The 18,708-nt window shown below is 40.4% G+C and overlaps 2 protein-coding genes across 6 annotated transcripts in view; both read left to right on the top strand.

Moving 5' to 3' along the window:
- The window catches only part of HEATR5B (HEAT repeat containing 5B), a 56,323-nt gene extending 42,228 nt beyond the window's left edge, over nucleotides 1–14,095 (top strand). For both annotated transcript variants that reach the window (XM_035563389.2, XM_050710067.1), the window contains exons 32-36: nucleotides 1,861–2,130; nucleotides 3,663–3,887; nucleotides 6,408–6,559; nucleotides 9,530–9,743; nucleotides 11,281–14,095. In XM_035563389.2, the coding sequence (XP_035419282.1) occupies nucleotides 1,861–2,130; nucleotides 3,663–3,887; nucleotides 6,408–6,559; nucleotides 9,530–9,743; nucleotides 11,281–11,585 (1,166 nt within the window). In that variant the 3' untranslated portion in view covers nucleotides 11,586–14,095. The remainder of the gene's footprint in view (nucleotides 1–1,860; nucleotides 2,131–3,662; nucleotides 3,888–6,407; nucleotides 6,560–9,529; nucleotides 9,744–11,280) is intronic.
- Nucleotides 14,096–15,302: 1,207 nt separating this feature from the next.
- STRN (striatin) overlaps nucleotides 15,303–18,708 on the top strand; it is a 62,715-nt gene continuing 59,309 nt past the window's right edge. For 3 of the 4 annotated variants that reach the window (XM_035563421.2, XM_035563408.2, XM_035563398.2), the window contains exon 1: nucleotides 15,328–15,672. In XM_035563421.2, the coding sequence (XP_035419314.1) occupies nucleotides 15,394–15,672 (279 nt within the window). In that variant the 5' untranslated portion in view covers nucleotides 15,328–15,393. Of the gene's footprint in view, nucleotides 15,673–18,708 lie in introns of all 4 variants that reach the window. The other variant, XM_035563413.2, reaches the window with a different exon arrangement.

The following is an 18,708-nucleotide window of genomic DNA, read 5'->3' as shown; positions in this document are numbered from 1 at the left end:
CTGAATACTCTGTTACCAGGCTGCATTAGAAGAGCAAGATCATTAAATCAAGGGAAATGATTTTTCCTTTCAGCTTGAGCTTGTGAAGCTGCACCTGGAGCAGTAATAATTTTCTTAGCCCCTTGTCCATCCTGAGTAAGAGAGATGTTGACAAACTGAAAGTCCAGTGGAGGTCCACTAAGCCTCTTATGGAGATGAAGTATGACACAAGGAGATGTTGAGTGATGTGAACGTGTTTATTCTGCAGAAGAGAGGGTTAATATGCATTTGAATAACATTCTCCCCTTCTTAAAGGAGATTTAGAGAGAAGAAGAAGCTAGATGGTTTTGAAAGGCATATAATGAGAGGACAAAAGGCAATGGACACAAGTTGCAGCAGCAACATAAATCCAAATGGGATAGAAGGAAAAAAATTGGCGCCACGGGAGTGGTGAAGCCAGGGGGATGGGTGCCTAGAGATGATGTGGTATCTCCATGTTTGGAGGTATTCAAAACTTGATCAGGCAAGACGCTGAGCAACCTGTTCTAGCTTTCCAGTTGGCGTTGTTTTGAGCAGGAGATTGGACCCAGATAACTTATGGAGGTCCCTTTCAGCTGAAAATTTTATAGGATTTCATGTTCAACTGGCATACCTAAGTCCTATTCCTCTACTTCACCTTTATAGAGCACCAGTAAAATGATTTCTTTCTTCTTTAGTCCCCATTTCTGGTGTTATATTTCAGTTTCTAATGTTTTGCTTTGGCTTTTTGTCAGCAAATTGTTAGTTTGCTTCTACTTTAAGAATACCCTTGATTTAAGGATATTAGCATCTGTCCAAAAGCTGCTTTTTGACATACTTCAAGTAACCTCTTCTTTTTACAGAGCTCTTCAAGCATCACTTTACCATTTCTTTAAAAATCTCATATTGGATGTACTGTTTCCCATCTTTGCTGGGTAAATTGGTGGCAACACGGCAAATATTTGACGATATCTGTTTAGATTAGGTCTGCCATATTTTATTTCACTTGAAAGAAGCAAAGTAAAATCCAAAGTGTATTTATTTTACTAAGGAAAACTACTATCTTGTTCTGGCACAATGTACTGTTCGGAAAAAAACTGTTAGCTTTTACACATTTTACAAGTGAAAACAGAGAGAAGATTTTGCTCAAAGCTGAGGAAGCAGCACAGCTAAAAATGTGAGCTCTGTTCCTTTATGTGAATTAATGGAATTGTTCACCATAGGCCCAGTAAGTTTCATTTTTCAAATCGGTGCATGTGATAACACTAGCAATCATTTAAATTCATAGGGTGGTTCAGGCCACCTTTGACTTGCTGAATCTCTGTTGCTGCTTAATGTGAGAAGCAAAGATTGCAGCTGGCTGAGCTGCCATTCAAAAGAGAGACTTTCCAAACTGAGTGCACTGAAATCATCAAATTAGACATAGAATCCTACAGTGCTTTTCTGTCCTCTTTAATCAACTTAAGCTGAAAAAAGATTTGACAATGTTGGACACTTAATTTATAGCCATTAAATTAAAAAAATATTGTAATGATCATTTATTTGTCAGTCATAGCCATTAATTTTGTCATTCGATTTAGAAGGAAAAAAAGTCACGTTTTTATTTTGTGTATTACTACATTTTTTTCTAGTTCTGGATGGATTTTTATAAAGTATTGCTGCAATCACAATAATTCTAAAGCATCTTAAATCCCTTGAAGTCCTTCTAACTAGAGCATTTAGTTTGACATGAGCCATATTTGTAGTATTTTACTGTGAAGCAACTTTTTCCTCTTGATTTTTAACTTCTTAGTGTTTCATGTAAACTTTGGCATGAGATTCATATTTATTTAATTTTTTTAACTGTCCACTTTCTTTTTTCAGATGAAGATGATATTGAAGAAAAAGAAAATCCTCTTGTTTTAGGAGAGGGAGGTGAGAGTGGTGGACTTGTGCCTGGAAAATCTCTAGTATTTGCAGCCATGGAATTGCTCATGTTTATCCTAGTACGGCACATGCCCCATCTGAGTTCAAAAGTGTCAGATTCTCCAAGTCACATTGCTGCCAAATCCCACCTCTCTGAGGAGAGTGCTCGTCTTGTGGCTGCCACTGTTACTATACTGTCGGACCTGCCTTCGCTCTGTTCTCCAGCAGGTAAAGTATTGACAAAGCACCTGCAAGTGGTTACTGTAGGGGAAAGTGCAGTGAGCATGTGATACTACAAAAACCCTGAAAATATATTTTTACAGGGTACTTTAGGGTCATCTATTGAAAATGATTTTTAGGTTCTAGAATAATGTAAGAACTCAGGCTTTTCCAGTGAGCCAACATTAGGAAAATGATTCGAAGTTTGGATGCGTGCTCTAAGTTTGCTGAGGAAATGAGCTCATTATGATTTTATTGTTTTTTTTCCTTCCTTTTTTACCTCCTATGATTTCGAAGCCTGGTGACCAATTTTAATCATGTTATAATAGAAGATAGACATCTCAGGGATAATTAAGTTCCTGAGAAGCAGCTGTATGATAAAGAGAGTCCTGTTACGGAAAAACTAGCACAATTCAGCTATGGTACACTTTGTTTTGCAGCCATTGGCTGTCAGTTGTCCCAAATGCAACTCTAAACTAAACAGAGCTTTCTTTTGCTCAGGAAGACTGTCACAAAGTATATGTCTAAACTACAGTAATTGTGCTGTCTGAGAGGTTTCATTTTATTTCTTCTTTTCTGGGCAATCTGTCCTAGAGGAACTGCTTTGAAAAGGGTGTTGGACCTCCAGCAGTCCGTTCTGGTTGTAATTATTCTACTTAGTTTATTTCTCCTCACAGGATTCCAGAAGTAGGGAAGTGGCAGGATTTGTGTTTCCACAGATGTGGAAAGATGAGGCAGAGAAAAGATTAAGAATTAGGTATGGAAAGAGACTTAACTATCTGAAATAAGTTGTAGATTGATATTGTGCACCTAAACCCAATACTTCCATTCTTTCAATACTACCCTTCTTTCAATTCTAAAGGTGCTTGGAGTCTACATACATTATTAAAACCTGTTCTGTTGAAGGTCCCGTTTGTCTAAAGTCAGGTTTTGTGTTATTTGACCAGTACTTCTTGAGTTTGCCTAACATGCACAAGGCAGGACTGGCTGCATAAAACTTACAGGTAGCTGTTGGTTTCTTCAGAAAAGTAGTGCTGTTGGAGGAGGATCGTTTTTGTCTCCTTTGTAGAGTAAACACACGACTACAGCTTTTGTCCAGAATGTAAGTCACTCAAATGAACTTCCTCATGCTGCTTCTGAAGCTTGTAACACCACCAGCTTCCTTGGAAACTGCCCTAACCTGGATACCTGCTTCCAGATCAATTACTGTATTTCTTTGTTTACAGGATCCTAGACATACGCAGATCATGTTTTAAGGTACTTAATTCTCTCATGGAAGCTACGCAGGGAAAAATTTTAATAGCTGAATCATTATTGAATTGATAACAAGTGTTGGCTTGTATGAGTTTGATTATGATATACACCAAATTTATACACCAAATTAATTCACCAGTACTACTGAAGTTAAAATACTGACTTGCACATATTACTTGTTAGCAGTTTATCTTGCTAGCCATGTATAACCATTTTGAGAAAGCTGAAGAGGTCATCTACCACACTGTTTGAAATTAACTCCGGAAATTCTACTTTGTCTTGTTTAGGTTGCATGACAGTGCTGCCCACTATCCTATTTCTAATTACGAGAGTATTGAAAGAAACGGCTGTAAAATCAGCAGATAATCAGGTCCCACCTCCAGTCAGTGCAGCTCTTCAAGGAATAAAAGCTATTGTTACTCTTCCAACAGTCAAGACTGATGAAACTCAAAAACAGTGGGCAAGTCTTATCCGCAGTACTCTGGCATCTGTCTTGGAATACTCGCAACCTGGTAAGTGGTTTTGCAGTGCAGGAAACTTAGAGAGCTGGGTTTTGCCTTAATGAAAAGGCAAGTATCGTGTATGTCTATAATTTAATAGGTTGCATATCTGAGGGTTGGAGATTAAAAGTGGCAGTGAATTGCTTGTAAAACTGAAACAGGAGGAAGATCCGAGTGCACACAGCTTAACTAATAGAAGTTATGTAGCAGGTTGTTTTGAAGACAAACACAACATTTGGCTGTAAGAAAATACAGATATATCTTAGGAGATTCCCTCACAGTTTTCTCCTTGTCGGTCTGTTTTCTTTGGCAATGTTGGTCATAACCTCCCATTAGAAATTTCGCCTTTTGCAACTCATCTTGCAGGTCCTCTTTCTTCAGGTGCTTTCTTCAGGGTATTTTGCTGTACTAGTTTAGACTTTGCTCTTCCATTTTGAATTCCATTACAGAGTATTTATTTTGTGCTTTATATTTTCATCTCAGCTAATTTTATCAGTCTTCATAGTTTCAGCTAGTGACTTGTTTCTGGAACTTGGAAATGTACCTTCTGATACCGATCAGTCTTTCTGACACCTGAACAATGTCTCGCAAGTAAAGTCTGAAGGAGTTCCAAGCTGAATTCACTTCACTTCCTAGGCCATGGGTCAATTTCTGTAACTACTGGCAACTCTAGAGATGTTGGCAAGGCCCGAGCAAACTATCATTTCCACCCCTCCTTTCCTCAGAATACCTGCTAGCTTAAATGAAAGGAGATTTTAATTGCCAAAACGGTGTTTGTAGAGAAACTGATCTGTTTACTGAAACTGCAATTGTTCCATACTGTACATGGACTCAACACTTTAAATTAAGCCTCAAGGAAAATGGCAGTCTGTATCTTTTAAGTGCTTGCTGACAGGATTTGTGTAGTCTTAATGACAGTGAATGTTAAAGTGAATGAATGTGAAGACAGCAAGGGATAATTGTGGCAAAGTTCATACTGGAGTAGGAAATTCACAATACCGTTGCAGGCTTTCAGTGGTTAGAAAAAACCCTACCCCTGCCAAAAAAAATCTGTTACCCACCAGCAGGATGTCTGCTGTGTCTGTTTAGAGAACTACAGGCTACTTCTGTTGGTTCCCATTTGTACTTTGCGTTGTTCTTCAAAAAGCAAAAAAGATGTACAGTCTCACTTTGCATAGTTAGCAAAAAAGGAGACACAAAGATTTGTCATTTGCATAATGGCAGTTCAGCCAAAAAACATCCCATTGGATCCCCAAGGAACCATTTATGGAGTCTAAAGAGAAGCTTGAATGGAGTTACTCACGTGACATATAGGGAGTGAGTAGGTAATTGCAATCAGTCCTGAAAACGTCTGAAGGGGAAAGATCAGTGTATTTGCTTTATCCAAGTCAAAATTCTAATTTGTTCTGTCATATCAGCTCTTGTCTTCCAGCTTTTTGTTACTGTAAAGGTTCCCCAGTTCATCTTTCTACAAACATTATTGGGCTTTAGGCTCTTTGCAGATGGTTCCTTGCAAGAATGTAAATTTTCCTGTTCCTTCCCAGTCTTTTGTGAAGTGGGGCATATCACCCAAGAATCTAAGCGAGGTCTGCTGCATACAATTTCAAGTCTTGTGATTCAGTAAAATTCAAAACAAAACCCACCACCACCCAAAACCAAACAACAACAAAACACAAAACCCTGCCACATGTTTGTCACTTAATGCTTGGAGTCCTTTTTTTTGAAGTGAGTTTTCACATCGTGACTAAGCCAACCTAATGACTAGCTGACATCTGTAGAAGGATGTCATGCTGCCTTTGTTTTTGCTGTCTATGTAGCTGTTGCTTCATTGGTTCTGCTCTCCCTTGAGAGTCATAGCAATCTGGCAACAAAACCAACAGAGAAGTACTTAATTTTTTCCCCTGTTGATGGAGCTTCATGAATGAGATCCACAAAGAGCTGGTGTAAGGAGAAAAAAGAATGAGAACTGCAAATACAGATGAATTAGAAAAGAAGGGAAGGTTAAAGTAGGACTACCGTTTTTTTGGTGACAGATAGCCATCAGATCAGCTTGTCTATTAGGTAAAACCTCATGTTATGTGAAAGTTGTTGCCTGCTGTTTATCAGTTTCTTACTCTGGTGTATCAGCTGAAGAGAACAACAACAACAAAAAGAAACAGATTATATTTTTAATGGGGAAAAGATTTCAAAAATACATTTCCCCACCTTGTTTAGACTTTGAAAACAAAAATGTGACTTGTTCAGAGACGTGTGCATGATGTTTTTGGATTGATATTTGTTTTGGAAAGTTTGAATCACTTTATTTAAACAGCTATTAGAAAAGAGTTGCTCAGCTTTAAATTTTCAGTCACAGGAAAATAACAATAAAAAAGTGATTCTGTAATGAGAAAATGTGTATTTGTATGCAGTTGCAAGTCTTTTTAAGTACATTTATTTCCTCTTTGAGTTTACTTGTGTTCACTGGGTTTTACTAAATAAATTCAAAACCCTTTTTGGAGTAAGCTAACAGTCTGTTTTTGTTTTTTTTTTCAGAAACCTCTAAGCCTGTTCTTGATGAAGTAAGCATACTTACAGCTATTGCTCTCTTCCTTTGGTCAGCAAGCACTGAAATAATTGGAGTGCAGTCTTTGCAAAATGGATGTATAAACAGATTTAAAAATGCGCTAAATTCCAGTGATCCTTGGGTAAGATCATGATATAGGAATGTGAATGATACAGAGCTGAGAAAAAGTACTTGTGATACATTTACTATGTTTCCTGAATGTTTTGTTATGCCTTTACTTCAGAGACAGATACTGCTTGTCAAAATAACTAGAATTTTCAACATTGTGTTATAGAAACCCCTTAATTATCAAAAACAACCCAAAGCAAGTGCTTTTAAGTAGTCTGTTCATGGCCTTGTGCCAGGTACCTGATGTGCAGCTTTTTAAAGGAAAAGTGTGTTTCATGTGTGAAATTTTAGCCAATGGAAAAAGTATGGATACCAGAGAATAGTGAGGTTTTTACACTAACCCTGATCTTTTCTAATACAAACTAAACCACATATTCTGCAGATAAAATTACAGCCCACACTTCTGATGAACTTTGTGCAAATCCTGTGCTTGTTTTATATGTTCATACGAGACAGTTGAGAAAACACAATTCTGTGGTCACTGTCAAGGGCATCTACAGATTGTGAATTCACCTCTGCCCTTTGCTTTGTCTTTATGAATTATCTTCTAAATCATTTTCTCACTAAAGAGAGAAAACAAAAAGTTGTAGCCTGACTTCGCTCAAGCAGGCTAACGTGCTCTATAGTTAAGCATAGCTGTTCCAGCCACGTATACATCAGCATGGTTGAGTGGGTATACAAAGCTGCAGGTAGGAGCTAAAAATAAATAAATCTCTAGTTTTTCCACAAGCAAGTACTGCAGAGATTCCTGAGAAGGAAAAGACGCAGAAAATGCTGACCCATGTAGGGTCACATCGAGGCATTTAGAATCCTGTTCAGACGGAGAGTTCTTCTCTGCAGCACGGCTGGCCTTTTCCATTGTAGACATAAAACTCAGTTGGTTCTCTTCTGAAGCCTAGCTTTGGATGAAAGGCTGCTTAAGATTTTTGTGTGTGAATGGAAGTGTCAGCTCTATCATGCAGAAACTTACGTCTTACTCTGTCAGCTCTGTATAAACAGACAAACAGCAAAGTACATCTTTGCCCACCCTGCTGGCAAGCTCTCGGTGAGCTGGAACTTAATGCTAATTCTGTAATTCACAGGGAATGCTTTGACAGCAGCCAGATTGTGTCCAGTCTCCTTGCTGACGTGTAGACCATATACTCTGTAATGCTTGTTGTGTGTTCATTCTAGTTTTTTAAATATAAACCAGTCATTACTGGATTTGGGGTAAGTTATGAGGCACCTGTTTGTAATATAAGCATTGAACTGATTATGGAGAGGGGGAACTCTTCTGAAGAAGTACCACTGTCTTAGAAAAAATACAGGAATATTTTTTAGTACTTGCCTGCAAAAGCCTGAAAGGTTAGATATGCTGTATAATAATATCCTGAAGGCAAGTTCATTTTCTGGAGCTATAGGGTCTCAGATGAGAGACCCTTGACTCTTAATGCTAATTGGTAAGTTTTATGGGAGAGCGTGCCTTACAGACTTTGAAGAAGCCCTGGCTTTACCTTGCAGGAGTTTTTGTGGACTTCTGTGAATGCAAAGTAGTCATAAGATTTATATTTATAAATACGTAGAATAAAAGGAACTTAGATGGAATTCTGCTGTCAGATGGAGTTGAAAAACTCGTGCTTCAATTATGCATGCACGTAAAAAAAAAAAAAAAAAAAAAAACACATGCCTTTACTCATTACTTTGAAGGTTAATAACCTTAATTAATAATGAGTAAAGTTTCAAGAGCATAAACAGAAAGGGGAGGGAATTATTTGGAGTGGTATGGAGAGATACAGGAATAATTTGTTGAACAAGGTCAAAGATTTTTCTCCTAATGCCTTACTCAGCATACTTTTCTACCATGGAGCCCTGTTAAAAAGCACAGAAATGTTGTTTGAGGAATTGTTATTACTTCAGACCTAAAACACTCAACTCTACAGAAAACTTGCAGTCATATATTAACAAACAAACTGAGCTGCATAACTTGTATTTTCTTACTATTAGTTTTTATTATCTATCCTTTTAAATCAATATTTTTATTTATACATCTCTGTTTTCAGTCATCCCCCGTCTCCTCACAGATCACTGTGTTCAGTAATACTTCCTCTGGAATGTTTCTGTTCATGCTTGATAACTCCTTCTGTTCTGGCTTGAGCGTAGTTTGAAAATGTGCTGTTTTATCCACATGCTTGTAGTGTTTTACGTTTTCAACTGCTCTTGGTTATTTGTGTAGCATTTTGGAGAAAGGCTTTTGTGAACCCAACTCAAATGCATTCATAAAAGTTCTTCCAAATAAGAGTATCAGTGAGTCATTTTCCCAAATGTTGACTTTACTATTCCCTACTTCTAGCAAAAAGAGGGGGGGCGGGGGAGGAATAGAAAGGAAGGGAGGAGAGGGATATGCATTCCAGTTCACTCTACAGTTACACAGATACTTAAGATAAACGTGTATAAAAGATCATCTATATATAAGATCACTTTGATTTGAGTCATTTTTATAAACTGCATTACCCTTCTGAGATTGTATCTTCAAAAACATTAAATGCTATTCCATCTACTGTTAGTGTTGAGAGTTCTGAGGCTTAAAGATGATGTTCTCTGTGGAACTGTGTGGCTGCCTAGTATGACATTAACTATTCCTTTCCTTTCTCTGAGTTTCTGTTGTTTAATGCCATTTTGTACCTGCAGTTGATTCTAATTGAAGACTACCGCGCTGTTTAATGGCACAAGAGCAACCCTAAAAAATTTCCCAGAGACAATCCCTTAGTCTTTATGTGAAGTCATGTGTAACTGAAGAATTAGAATCAACTACAATCAAAAAGCTTCTGCTTCTCTTATTGAAAAGTGGTCTTATTCAGTTTGTTTCCTTCCTGCTTAGTTGTAGTTTTTTTGTTTGTTTTTTATGTAGCACATGTATCTCACACACATAGATAGCAGATGTTACTAGAATACCCTGAGTTAACAAGTAACTTTGGGGACAATGTATTTATCTTGATTTCATTAGGTTCAAGCCAAGTGTTACCAGCTTCTGCTTTCTGTGTTCCAACATACCAATCGTGCCCTGTCAACTCCATATATTCATTCATTGGCCCCTATAATGGTGGAGAAGTTGAAAGCTGTGGAAAGGAACCGCCCAAACAACAACTTGGAGCTGTTAGCAGTCCAGGAAGGAATTAAAGTCCTTGAAACATTGGTTGCCCTTGGTGAGGAGCAGAATAGTAAGTATTTAGTTTTTCTAGATAACTGTGTAATTCTAAAATAAAATATTGAACACTAGGACTCTTGCAGTTTGGAACTTGATGCCATTTTCACAAAACATCTGTGCAACACACTTTTGTGATTCTGTTACTAGAACTTTGTATACAATAGGCTTGTATAATGTGTACAGTATGATTTCAGATTTTGGTGATTACAAAGAAAAATCTAAATGTGAACTGAAGTAGTGATGATTTCTTGTATTTGGAAAATTATGTGTAAATTTACTTTTTCCCGTTTTTTAACTTTTTTATTTATTTTAGCATACTCATCACTTTTATCAGGTTGCTTCTACCATCTCAACAAAGCTTGTTTAAAGAGCCCCAGAAATTGAATTGTGCTGGTCAGAATACCTAGATTTGTAGATGGAGCCTTCTGTTTGCTTGGTAGATAGAATACAATGTTATAGTTTATCTTTAAGTTCAGTTAGAGTAACTGAAACAATTTAATAACCGAAAGGCTTAGTCTGCAGACCTTGATTGTAATCAGCACTTGAAGTCAGTTGTAAAAATATTACTTTTTTTTTTCCCCCAACATATTCCCTGTTGATATTTCTCTTCATTGATGATATACAAAAACACACTAAATGCGTGTTTTCTTGAGTGCCATTGTACTTCTGGCATAGTTGTTTCAAACACATGTGAAATGGGAGAATAACTGAAACGAATGAGGAACCAAAACCTCTGATTTTCACTAGTGCTGCCAGGAGTTAATCACCCCATAAAGGTTTTGACATCTATATTCATTCTAGGGAAAAATCCATTAATACTCAGATAACCTACAAATTTTCAAATAAATGAGTTACCATTAGTGTTAAGTTCTTCAAAATTTACAGTTAACATTTTACACGTTTCAGAGGTGTACTTGTATCCTATCTAGATAGTAGAAGGGCTATTTTTTCTTTAGTTGATTTTTTTGTTTTCAAGATAAACTCTGTGCCATTTTCAGCTGTGGTCTCGTTAGTTTTTGCTAGCCCATTACGTATTTGTAATGGTAGTTTTTGAATTGATAACTTCCAAGATGGAGTAATATACCAGATAAATGTCCCTGAATTTTTAGTGAACAGTTGCATAGTAATAGCAGTTCTGTTATGCTCAATGGGGAGGCTGCTTTTCAGATTCAGTTGAATAATGTTTGTCTGTCAGAAAAGTGTTTTAAAGTCCTTTAATATGACAGTCACTCTACATTTTAAGATCTGTTATCAATGATCTGCAGTCAGACTGTGCAAAGGCATCTCTAAAGATGTGTCAGGAGCAAAATAACTGTGATGAACAAAAATAGAAGTCTGAAGCACAATTCTGATAAGCAAGGTTTGAGTGACCAAAGGACAGGAAACGGTCTTCATATTGTTTGTTCTTGATAGGCTCATTTGTAATTACAGTGCTTATTGTCAATTTGGAAAACAAAATAACCCATATTAGACTAGTAACTGATGCAGTTCTTTGTTTTGTTTTGTTTCCTTCTGATATGATTGTTACTCTCTTTTTCTTTTACTTTTAGGAGTCCAGTTGCTTGCACTTCTTGTTCCCACTCTGATCTCCTATTTACTGAATGAAAATGCCTTTGCTTCTGCATCTACGGTATCTAAGGATCTTCATGAATTTGCACTTCAAAATCTAATGCACATTGGTCCACTTTACCCACATGCTTTCAAGACGGTAATGGGAGCTGCTCCCGAATTAAAAACACGTCTAGAAACTGCAGTCCGAGCAAGTCAGGCCAGCAAAGCAAAAGCAGCTGCTAGGCAACCACCACCCACAGTACATTCCACCCCAACAATTAAACTGAAAACTAGCTTTTTTTGAATTACTTTTATTATTTTTGGACTGCTCACTAGTCAGAAGCATTACATTATCCCTGATGTGTTACTGCATATATATCTGTAATTTTGTGAAATTTGTATGTTAAAGGCTAATAGAGCTTTGTGTAATTACTTGAAATCCATGCATTACAAGGGAAGTGGTGTTACTAGTATTTGTATAGATTTTTGAGAAGTTGAATGTGATCATATTTATGAATTTATGTTATAAATTATCCACCAAAAAGCCCTATTGTCTATCTCATGAAATTGTTTTATTTATTTTTAAAAGGTACCCTGAACCTTTCTGAATGGTTTTTGAAATGTAGTGACTGTTATCCTACCATTGTGGCAACACACTAACACAGTGGGGATAGAGGGAAGAGGGGAAGCTGTTATGCAGTACTTCCTGTATACCATGGGGAATTTTGAGTGTAGAAGTATGCACTTTTTCCTTTTAAAACAAACTAGGGAAGGGGGTTGCCAGACACTGTAGATCATTTCAACTTGCATGAAGAGAAAAAAAAAAAAAGATAACTTTAAGCCGTTCTCAAGGTGAACAGTCAAGCATGCGGTTGTAATGAGTCGTCTTTACTTATGTGATATATATTTCGTTTAGGTCCATTTCCATGCTTGAAAACTAATAAAGGATTCCAAGAATCTAATACCCTATCTCTTCTAAGATAAATTAAAAAGAAAAAATGCATTGCAAAATGACTTTATAAAGAGGACTGCCTGCTATCTGGAGTTTTGTAGCTGTAGAATTTGGCCGTTGTAAGGTGCTGTGTGTTATAGCAGTCTCCCTATTCTATCAGACACTAGTTGATTATGATGACTATGTGCGCTGCTTTTTGTTCAGATTCCTAGACATTTACTGCTTCCTGCAAAATTTAGTCTCATTGGATATATCTTATCTGTAGTCTTGATAAAGTTTGCAGAGCCAAATGACTTGCGCCTTTTGCACCTTTACCAACTGTAAGGGAGCAGAACACAAGCATGAGCCAGGCTCCTCCAATTTTTCCTTCCCTTACCAGGCTTTTTTTTTTTTTTTTTAAAAAGCACATGGCTCCCATCTCAGTGAGTTTGATTTGCAAATTTTGGAGCTTAAAGAGAGCTCATGTGCTGTGCTGACCTTATGGCACAAGAGCCAGCAATTCCCAACGGTCATGTCTGCCTTCTGCCAGACCTTCCCCTTCATACTGGCAGAAGTAGAGAACAATGTATTTTCTTGTATATACAAGTCTGACTTGCATGAAGTTTTTGACACTACTGTTGAATTTGTAGACTTCCATAGGGCTCTTTCTATACATTTTGCTTTATAGAGAAGTCATGTAACTGGAAGACTAGGCTAGGACTGTTGGGTTTCATCTCTTCTGTTTGGTGTTTTTCTGGATATAACAGCACTCTGTAAAAACTGTATATATTTTAGAAGGTTCACTTGAACCTAAATATAACAAAGGGATAGTAAATAGAAATGAACATGATTAATAGTTGGTTGAAATATTTGTAGATCATTATTTTTGCATAATCACTTGCCTCTGGTCTTTCATTTCCCACAGGAGCTTATGTAACCCTTTGAGGACCTTTGCAAAATGAAGGACAAAGTAATGCTTTTTTGCTCTTTGTATTTGGTGTGTGAAAAATGTTTAACATAAAGATATCTGAAAGCCTTTTATTTCACACTGATTCTTTTAACACTAAAATGAGGACAAGAAGTTTGCGCCACAACAAGAAACGCAAACTCTAGTTTTTCAAATGTTTTTCATAAATGTGTTAATAAGAATAGCTTTCAAGTCTTGTTCCCTTCCTACTGGAGTTAAAGATGCATGCAGCAGTAAAAATAGTATGCTGTACGCGAGAAGTAGTTTCACTATTTTCGTCATCTTTGCATAGTGGGATTGAAGTTGATCAAAATCTTAATGCTCAACATTACAACACTGTTTTGCTCAGCAGTTGTTCTGAATGTGTTCAACATTTAAGGAAAAGTTCAGTGAAAGTGTTAAGGAAACTTTCACTACACAACTCAACACAAGTATTTTGCAAGTAAAAATTAGAAAAGTTTATAACCTGCTTCATTCCTCCCCCCCAGTAGTCTAGTAATTGACAACTGGTATTTGTTGGAAACTTTTTGTCTATAATCAAGGCTGTCTTTATTTACTGTAATTTTTTATCTCAGCACTTTAGTGTTTTGCTTACACTCTAGTTAAAAAGACATCTGAAAACTTAGAAAAGGGGGGTGGGGGGAAGTGTAGCAATCAAGCATAACTAAAGTCTGTAGAAAAACAGTAAAAATGTTAGCAGAAGGGAAAATGCTAGATAGATACAGAGATATAGGGAAGGGAGAGGTTTTTCTATGTACACTGTGGTGATATACAACAGACTCAACCTTCATTTGTGTACATGCTTCTCTAGTTTCTAGTCTTTGCTTGCTTTACTTGCTCTGGATATGAAAAATATGACCATGTGGTTTTACATAATATTTTTGCATCAAACTTCATTTGATTAAAAAAACAAAACTTGAAATGTCTGTAGTGCTTATTTTTTTTTCTTTTGTCACACTCCTTTTCATCATTTTCCTTGTTGCTGGCCATCTTGCTGCGCTTTTTCATGAAGCTTGTTGCTCCGTTTCCCCTTCAAGTCTTTCCTCTCTGCTGTTTCCTTCCTTTCTCGGTGAGCTGTGTTGTTCTGCCCTGTTTCTCTACCAGGTTTCCCCCAGACTGTGTTCCCAGCTGGGTGCTTTTGGTGATGTTCCCCTGCGGTTCCTGATCCTTTCTGTAAGCTTCCTTAATTATTTTTCCCCTCTTTAAAAGTGTCCAGAGGCTGCCCACCAGCCACAGTTATAACTTCTCAGGTCTGGGTTATGAAGCCAAGTGCGTTTTCAGAACAGCTAGAGCGAAACAGGAAGCGCCGCTTGAGCAAGCAGCGGAGTGCTTGTGGGGCACGTAGGGGCTGATGTTGACGCTGCGAGCTGAGGATGTCCCATCGCGGCTCAGCAGCCACCCATCTGTGGCTGATGCAGTCTTCCACGTGTCTGTCTTCATGAGGAGAGGTCTGAGAGCTGCTAGCACAAAGTCCTGCTGTAAAGCCCGTTGGTGGTGGTGCGCGTCTTTCTTTAGCAAGCCTCTTGTGTAACAGGGAAACTAAGCCCAGCTTTGGTTATTTTTGTGCTTCTGGGAAAGGTATGAGAGAGCAATGCTTCTGACAGCTTGTGCCCTCAACCTGTGGTGTTGCCATCGGTCTCAAAAAGCCTTGTTTATCCTTTCAGAAGAGGCAGTGTGGTAATTCCTGAGAAGCACTATTGTGCCATCCTAAACGTTTTCAGGAAACCCAATAGTCCTGTGGTGGACCTATAGTTTCCAGTGCCTTGACACTGAGCAGTGCTGTGAGCGTGGCCAGACAAGAACAGAACCTAACCCCCAGGAGCTGAAATAGCAGCCTTTGATGGACGTTTGTGGAGCTGCTGCACGACACTTGTCCCTTTCATGTCCCCAGTGAGCCCCAGCGTGGCACTGTCTGGGGAAGAGGCTCCCTGGCTGCGCCGTCGGTCCTGAACGGCGGGCGGGGAGAGGGAAGAGGAGGAGGAGGAGGAGGAGGAGGAGTTCCCTCTGCCGGCCTCCCTTCGCCGCCGCCCGGGGCACTACATCTCCCAGCAGGCCTGGCGGCCGAATCGCTCTCCGGGATTGTCCCCGTCGGGCCGCGGTAGCAGGCGGCGGGGGCGGCTGTCAGGCGGTGACGGCGGCGGGCGGGAGGGACGCGCCCAGGTCGCTGCCGCTGCCGGGACGCGGGGCGGGGGCGGCGGCGGAGCCGGCCCGGCCATGGACGAGCAAGCGGGGCCCGGCGTTTTCTTCAGCAACAACAACAACAACAACGCGCTGCTGCTGCCGCCGCCGGCCGGCGGGCCGGGGCTGGAGCCGGGAGAGGCGGCGGCGGCGGGAGGAGGAGGCGGCGGCGGGGGGGTCTCCGGTGCCGCCGCGCCGGTGCCGGCGTCCCGGGCTCAGTACAGCGTGCCGGGCATCCTGCATTTCCTGCAGCACGAGTGGGGCCGCTTCGAGGCGGAGCGCGCCGAGTGGGAGGCGGAGCGGGCGGAGCTGCAGGTAGGGAGCCCCGGCGGGGCACGGCGCGACATGGCGGCGGGCAGGTAACCCCGGCGGGGCACGGCGCGACATGGCGGCGGGCGGCTCCCGGCCGCTCCCCTGCCCCAGCCGCCGGGGGCCTGCGGCTGGGGGAGGCGCTCGGCTGCCCCCGGCGGTGGGGCTGCCGGGCTGCGGCGTGCGCCCGGAGCCGTCGGGGGGTGCCGGGGCTCGGCGGCAGCTGATGGATGGCCGGGGGAGCGTTGCCTTGCCGGGGGAGCTTCCTCGGACTTGTTTAGCAGAGCGGTCTCGGTTGTAAATCGTCCCAGCCCGCCTTAGCGGGAGCCGTGTCTCCCGGGCTTCCTTCTTGGGTCTCCCGTCCTCGCCCCTAACTTCCTGGCCATCTCTTGTCTTTCTGTTCCTTTCCTTGAACGTGCTGTCTTCGTAGAGAGAGTCTTGAGCCAGTTTAGCAACATCAGCCACTTCTCTGTTTGTTGTTTTTTTTTTTTTTTCTTTTTTTCTTTTCTCTTTTTAATTCGCAGGAAAGTCACCCCTTTAATCATACTTTCTATAGTAACATCGAGCAAAACCCCTCTGAGAAGAGTGGCAGACGTGACATTCCTCGCCCAGCATTGGTTCCCTTGCAGGAACTCAAACGAAGTGGTTGTGAGCACAAGAGGGATGTAATTTTTATTCTAACCTCAGTGTTTTGATGAGAAATTTGTTAGCAGAATCGCGTTTCTATTCACTATATCCAGTAATTATTACGTAGACAGTAACCAGCTTAGGTTTGTGTAAGAAGAACACTGCGTGTCACATATCGAGGTATTTATGAGACTCCCTTGAGTGTTTTTGCATAGCTGATACAGGTCTCACAGATTGCTCTGCAGAACAACGTCTGTTTTACAGGTCCTCAGAAGTTGTGCCAGTACCCTCCTAGTAATAACACTGTGCGCATTTATAGTGCCCTCCAAGACAAGAGGCAGGCATGCCATTCCTCCCCTTCTTCCCCTGCCTTCCTAAGCACCCCTCAAAAGCTTGGTGAGTGTCACGGAAGAGACAGCAGGAAGGAAGCAGAGTGTTGAAGCTGTGTGCCGAAGTCATGTATTCTCAGTGGCAGAACTGGGAATATAACCCGATTACAAGTTGCTTGCTTGCTTCAACTCCTTTGGCTCTTGCCAAAACGTCTCAATAAAGTTATAATTAGCTGTGACTGGCATTGCCACAAGCCGTAACAGCATTTATCTGCTGCAGAGTCATGTTCAGAAAGGTGCAAAATTCTTGGCTATCTCCACAGGCATCGGGCATGACGTCTACTGTGACCGTGTTCGGTCGAATGAGCTTTGATCAGTGTGAGAGGTTTGCGTTAGGAGCTCGGCAGCGGCAGGAGGGCTTTTCGAGGTGCTGCGTGTACAAGCGAACGATGAGCAGCATTAATTAAAAACAGATTCCATGCTGCTTCTGAAGCCTTTTGTTGGCCTATATATTTGGAAGTGTTTAACAGAATAATGGAAATTTGAGGTCATGCAGTCTCTCTCTCTCGAGATAAAGATACAATGCTCCTGATTGTACTTTACTGGCCTTCCGTCCAATGTAAATTAAATGTTAGATTGCCTGCTGTCTTGGAAGGCTGTGTGGCAGGGATCCTCTTTTGTATGGTGTTGTTAATATCCCATAAATTTTATCTCTAATTCATCTTGCTTCTTAGAGGTTGACTTTTTATCTCTAGTTTCTTACTGCTGTGATATTTAAATACTTGAGATATTGCCCTGCTTGGCTGCTGCTCCACAGTCAGTGATTAGTTAAGCTATACTCTCTTTCTGAAAACTACCTCGTAAGTCAATCCAACTGTGATTTCCTGTCTTCCTTTTCTTCCCCTCTGGGCTTCTTTTTCTTTTTTCTTTTTCTTTTTTTTTCCTTGTAATTAGTTGTGTGGAGTTAAATGTGATATTCAGCTAGAGTACCTTTCTGTTGAGTTATGTGATGCTTATTCAGGTGACACACACCCTTTCCTGGAGTTTAGAAAAATACGTGAATTGACATGTCAGGCATCTTGCTCTCTGTTCCTAATTACTGGTCTAACACTGCTTTCCCAAGGTTTTTCTTCCTATCAAGTGCCTAAATTTTGCTTTCCCTGGCAAGTGTCCGTGTTTGCCGTGATTTTCTAATTATTCTTCTTTAATCTTTAAAAACTATCATTGCCTCTACTATGTAATCTTCTTCATTCAGGGTGAAAGAGGACTTCAATATTTATGTCTATGCAAGTGTCATTAGTAAGCTGTGTATTTCAAGTCACATTGAAAACAGATTCATACAGGGCTTCCCTAGATGCTTATATGCTAATTATGCATTTCACTATTAATGCTTGCTTTGTGTTTACAGTACTCTGACATCTGCAGATTGAAAAATTACCCTAATAATAAACTTTCATGATGCCTTGTGTAGTAATTCACTAGGAATAAATACTAACTTTACTATTTTTCCTTCTGGTATTCACAAACCATGTTTTATAGTGCTATCGCTTGTTTCTTTATCTTTTCAGAAACAAGCAACTTTCTTTCTGTTACGTTCTGTAGGAGCTGCTTGGGAGAGTTGACAAGAACGGGTTTCCTGTTCTGCAAAAGGTTTAAGCTTCCATTTTTTTTTTTTTTCCATTCTGCATTTTTCTGGACTGCATTTTCACGGCATTTCAAAGTTGTCATTATGCGTTGGACCAGCCCATCCCAACAGCTTGATCAAGAGACGAGCACATGCACAGACCCAGGGGCATTTTCATCTTTCCTGGAGGCGCACAGGGTTTGATCTGCTGCCTGCCCTCAGCCATGGGCCTTCTGACTGCCCGGGGGTGGTTCCCTGTTTTGCTCCGTTGTTGGTGGCGTTAATGAGCAGCGCCCCGCACTCGGGGGCAGCATGTGGGGGCCCTGTATTGGGAGCTCCCGGCGGAGTCAGTGGGGAAGGCTTCCCAGGGGAACGCTCTGTTGCTCCTTGGGAGCAAGGTGCATGTTTTGCTTTTGACAAATCAATGTCTTTCTGGCAAAGATGCTGGTTTGCAGATACTCT

Source organism: Cygnus atratus, chromosome 3 (genome assembly GCF_013377495.2).
Source record: "Cygnus atratus isolate AKBS03 ecotype Queensland, Australia chromosome 3, CAtr_DNAZoo_HiC_assembly, whole genome shotgun sequence".
Taxonomy (NCBI): Eukaryota; Metazoa; Chordata; class Aves; order Anseriformes; family Anatidae; genus Cygnus; species Cygnus atratus.
This window is presented reverse-complemented; position numbering and strand designations above follow the sequence as displayed.